The following is a 5,278-nucleotide window of genomic DNA, read 5'->3' as shown; positions in this document are numbered from 1 at the left end:
CAGGAATTGCCACAGCTGGATGGGTCCACTGCCTAAAAAAGACAAAGGAAACATGGGATATTAACGCCAGGAAAAGCACAGTTTGGTCTATCACAGAGGGGGGAAAATTCTCATACAAAAGGTGCTCACTGAGTAAAATAAAGCCTTCTCCTGTCAAAAAGAGGCACCAGCAGCCACAGGGCAGGAGCTGAGCTGAGAGTTAAACCCTACAGGTAACAGAGCTTCCTATTTGAAGGAAGAGCTGAATATTCATGCTCTGGAATGCTTCACGTGGAGTTACATAAATAGGATTATTTTTCTGGCACACAAACAGGAGGAGTCACTGCCTTGGCACGGCAGCAGCGCCAATCCCTGTGCCAAGGAGCCGCCGGGCACGGCTGAACTCCGGCAGACTCCGCTTCCCGGCCGTGACTCTTTGCTCTGTGCTGCTGATCCAGATAAGGGCGACCCAGGCACAGAATTCCTTGGCCTCTTTCCAGGGCGTGTTGCTGCAGGAATGGGCTCTGCAGGCTCGTGGGGAGGGCGGGGGCACACAGAGCTCCCCAGCCCAGGATCTCCTCACTGGCACAGCCTCAGCAAATCCACACAGAATCTCCCTGTGGCTGCTGCTCCCCTGGCCCCGCTGGAGAGGCACAAGGTGATGCAGGGCATCCCATGCCATGGGCATTCCACCTCTCCTTCCACACCTGCTCTCCACCTCCCCTCCAATCTCTCCCTTGGGCCATCACCAATTTGTCCCAGCACTCCCAGTAAGAGCCTGTGGTGAGGTTGGGCTGGAGTCATGGAGGAATTCTGAAATATTTATCCCTCCCTTAGGCTTGTGTCCCAATCCAAGGTAGAGGAGAAGCCCTGGAGCTAAAATCTCTTTGATGAGCAACTTACAAATTTGGCTACACCCAAGTATTGCACTTAGCTGTGGGTAAGGTGTTTTGGGGAGACCCTGCCATGGTTTAAACCCAGCTTGGAATAGACCATTAATTATGACAATAATTATAACAAGACAGCCAGAGGAGAGAGGAAATTATTTATCCCACAGGGAGTTGCAGAGGCTGGATTAGCTGGGGTAATCTCAGTGCTGACAACACTGAGCAAAGCTTCAAGCAGGGAAAAAATGAGTTATGGGCTCAGAAAAAGGGACAGAGCCCAGGCTGTTTCCAGGAATGACAAGGGATGCTGTCTGAGCTGCGGCTGTGGGATAACCCACGGAGGGAAGGGAGGGCTCCCCTTCTCCATAAGGTTTTAAATGACTCCAAAGCTGCTGGGGAGGAGGAAATGAGAGAGCTGGCTCCAGGACACAGGAATGGCTGTGTCCCATCCAGCCCTGCCCAAATTGTTTCCCTCCTGTTATCCCTGTGGAACCACTCCAGGGCTTTGTCAGAGCCAGCCCTTGGGGTTATCACAGCCCCAGGCAGGGCAGGGCAGGGCAGGGCAGGGAGCTCAAACTGCTGGAAAGGGGAAGGGACCCGGCGGGGAAAGGCTCCAGCCCGCTGCTCCCTGGAGCTTGCCAAGATGTTGACTCCACAGCCATGCTCTCCAGCAGGGATGGAGCTGGATTATCCACGCCAGAATGAGGGAGGAAATGCGGATGATGCCTTCACCTCTCATTGAAAGGGAGGAGTGAAAAGCCTGGCCTGAAGTGCCACCACATCTCCAGGCTCAGGCCTATTTATAGCAGTGAGCTCCAAATGCAGAGAAAACACTGGGGAAAGGCTTTAGTGGCTGCCTGAGGTCCTCCACAGGTGAATCCCCAAGGGGATGAGTTCTCTTGGCCCATCTGGCCTCACACCAACTCCCCACACACAGCCAGGAAGCATCCAACACCCAAATCAAGTTAACAGAGACACAGCCCACGTGTCCAAGGCCAGGTCCATCCCCTCTCTTTGATTTCTCTCCTGCCCAGCTGAAGAATAAGGATTTTTAGTTTATTCCTTCCCCAGAATAAGAGGAATGGAAATTTATCACCTGGGTTCTTGAATGAGGAGCTGCCCTCAAAACACCCCTGGGCCACCCTGGCCCTGCAGGATCTTTGGAGGGTCCAGCCAATGGCCAGTGCCATTCCTGTTTGGTTGCCAGCTGGCAGGAAGAGGTGCTGGGAAACTCAGGAATTCCTGCCCTCTCTGCAGCAAGCAAGGTAGGGCTCCTGCCACCGCCCCCAGTGCCACCCTGCTGGGTATTTTGGGATTTCCAAGGAAGTGGTGTCATCCCTGGAACAGGGATTCCCAAGGTCTATTCTGAGCTGCCTGCAGGACACGCGTAAAGCCCCAGATTCCTCTCCTGGACAGGCAGTTATGTGAGGAATGTGTTTGTGCCCGGCTCCAGGCATGTCCCAGCTCCTGCAAACGCCCCCTCCCTGCCCGAGGGGGAGGCAGTGGAGCCTGGCAGATGTGGCACTGCTCGAGATGGCAGCGAGGTGGCAGGAGCCAAACCCCAGCACATGCCCAGGCCTGTGCCCCAAATCAGCCAGGCAGGGAGGAGACAGAGCAGGGAGCAGTGCTGGAGGTCAGGACATCATCTGCTGCAGCTGTAATTACTGCTGGGAGGGGGGGCTCCACAAATGAGCCACTCTGCAGCCAGCAAGGAGCAGGGAATATCTTCCCATAGGATCTCAGGGCGGCTCATGCAGCAATGCCACTGCCCTCAATGTCACAGGGCAAGCTCCCAGGCTTGTCCCTGCACCCAAACCTCCTCATCCACAGGAGCTGGGAGCAGCGCCCATTTTCCATCCCTTGTGCTCCAACCCTTCCCCTCACCCCAGCCAGGGCTGGAAATCCCCATCAGGATGCCAGGTTGGGATCACTCCATGGGATCCCACGGGCTGGGATCACTCCACACAGCCAGGCTGTCCCAATGCCAGTGGGTGTCCCCCAGCACAGGATCTGCTGCCTTGGTTATCCCAAAACAACCCCCTGCTCACACAGCCTGGATTGGGGTGCAGCTCCAAGCATGAGCTGGAGGGGCACAAGGCAGCTTTTATGGCATTGCTCCTTCCACACACATCCAGGGGCTTCCCAGAGCGGGCCCAGCCCTGGCTGGGGGCTGGGGGCAGCCCCTGCTCCACAAAAGACAAGGGGAGGACTCAGAGGGGTGGGGGTGTCCTCCCACCCCACCACGACCTCCTGCACCCACGGGGCTGCTAAAAATAGCGCCCACAATGGGGGCCCGGTCTGGCCTTGGTGGCACTGAACAGAACAGGGTCCTTCAGCAGCACTGTCACACCACAGGAATTCTGCGGCGTCAGGGGGAAAATATTCCCCTGGGTCGGGTCAGTGGGAACTGGAACCACTGCCTGAGTGGGGCTTCCTCAGCACCAGGCCCTGCTGGTGTGCCCAGAGCCAAGGCTTTGGTGCCACACCATCCCTGTGCCATCCCTCCTGGGGCAGGACAGGTCCCCACCTCCTTCCCAGCCACGGGGACACCAGACTGTCCCGGGTGGGGCCGTTCCAGTGGCACAGTGACGGTGGCACCGCCCAGCTGGGGCAGACAGGGAGGGCACAACCCCAGCCCTGCTGTCTCTCTTGGGACGGTTCTACACACCCACCCCTCCCAACGGCCTCTGTTTTGTTTCCCTTGGTTCAAACAAGACAAGAAGACAAAAAAACCCCACCTACCAACCCCCAGCGAGGCACCTTTGCCTGGCGCTCTGCGGTTTGTGGTTCCAGCCCCACAAAACAACCAGCCCTGGCAACGGCTCCAAAACAGCCCCTGCCCCATCACCTGCCAGCCTGCCCACCCCTTGGATGGCACCACAGTCCCCAAATCCCCCAGAGTGTTGGGAGTGCTGGTCCCCATCGCTCCCTCGTCAGAGCAGCTCCCACAGCTCCTGCCCAGCTCCTGCCCAGGCTGCTGCAGGCATCAGACACTGCAAAGTGCTGGAGCTCAGATGGAGCATCTCCATGGAACAGCTGTGAAAAAGCAGGAGAGGACCCAGGAACTCCTTCCTCCTTCCCTAGGGAGCAACATGGCCATGACTGCAGGCAGGAACGCAGCCAGGGGCTGTCCAGGCCAGAGCTGCTCCCCTGCTGCAGCTCCTCTGCTCTCAGAAGTGGGTGTTGGGAGGACTGATCTCATAGAATCTCACGAGTGGGAAGACATCCACACAGATCATCAACCCCAGCTCCTGGCCCTGCATGGGACAGCCCCAAGAGTCCCACCCTGTCCCTGAACTCGAGGCTGACACCAGGGGCTCTGTGAGCTCCACAGCCCCCTGACAGTGTCCTGCAGGCCAGGAGCTGCTGGGCAGCACCAGCTGGGTGTCTGCAGGAGACCCAGGCAGAGCTGCTGCCCCCAGCACCCCCGGGCTGGAGCAGCCCTGGGCAGAGCTGAGCTTTGCCACGCTTGGGCAGCAGTGCATGGGGCTGGGTTTGCTCTCGTGTGCACGTCCTGCAGCTGGGGCAGGAGCCACTGAACCGGCCCTGGTGCCACCCTGCAGTCTCCACCCTGGGGAGGCCACAAGGGCACGGAGCCCATTGGGCCCTGCCTGAGGCAGAAGGGGGCAGGAGCTGCTGGGTGGTCACCCTGAAGTCACCTGCGAGGGCAGGACATGAAGGACAAGAGCCAGGAAGAGCAAGTGAAGGACATGAGCCAGGAGGAGCAAGTGAAGGACATGAGCCAGGAAGAGCAGGACATGAAGCTCATGAGCCAGGAGGGGCAGGACATGAAGGACAAGAGCCAGGAGGAGCAGGGTGACCCCATCCCCTGCATCCCAGCAGGGCCAGAGGAGCTGTTGTGCTGCTGGGCACAGGAGGGGGGTGCCTGCAGCCCCCAGCTCCTGTGCCCTGCCATGCCCACATGGCCACTGTGCTCCAGCAGGGCAGGCAGGGAAGGAGCTGCAATCCAGGAATGCTGCAGCACAGGCTGGGGAAGGGGAGGCAGGGACAGCCACTGCCCTGGAGTGAGGCAGGAAAGGGGACAGGAAGGCAGCTGCTGGCAGAGTTTTGGGTGCTGGTGGCCACAGCACAGGGGGGATCTCGCCTCTGGAGGCTCCAGAGCAGCAGCAGAGCACAGGGGGAGGGGCAGCAGCACCTGAGCTGGTCTGAAAGGGATCCACTTTCCTTGGCACCGCCTCGGCTTTCTTGCAAAACAGCAGCTGTGCTCTCACTGCTGGGCACAGATAACATCACTCACCAACAGCCCGGGAGGCTCAGGCTCTGCTCACAGCAGCTCACACACTGCAGGGCTGGGGCACATCTGGGCCCCATGGCACAGCCCTGTGGGTGCTGCCAGCCAGGCTCAGCAAGGCCTGGCCTGGGCAGGTCCAGCTCAGCAGAGAGCTGGAGTG

General features: G+C 59.0%; 1 protein-coding gene across 1 annotated transcript in view; it reads right to left on the bottom strand.

Annotated features, from left to right (window-relative positions):
• The window catches only part of ETS1 (ETS proto-oncogene 1, transcription factor), an 84,719-nt gene that overhangs the window by 4,521 nt on the left and 74,920 nt on the right, over positions 1-5,278 (bottom strand). The window contains exon 9 of the mRNA XM_005427899.2: positions 1-32. This exon is cut by the window's left edge and continues 87 nt beyond it. Within this exon, the coding sequence (XP_005427956.1) occupies positions 1-32 (32 nt within the window). The remainder of the gene's footprint in view (positions 33-5,278) is intronic.

Source organism: Geospiza fortis, unplaced genomic scaffold, assembly GCF_000277835.1.
Source record: "Geospiza fortis unplaced genomic scaffold, GeoFor_1.0 scaffold140, whole genome shotgun sequence".
In the NCBI taxonomy this organism is placed as follows: Eukaryota; Metazoa; Chordata; class Aves; order Passeriformes; family Thraupidae; genus Geospiza; species Geospiza fortis.
This window is presented reverse-complemented; position numbering and strand designations above follow the sequence as displayed.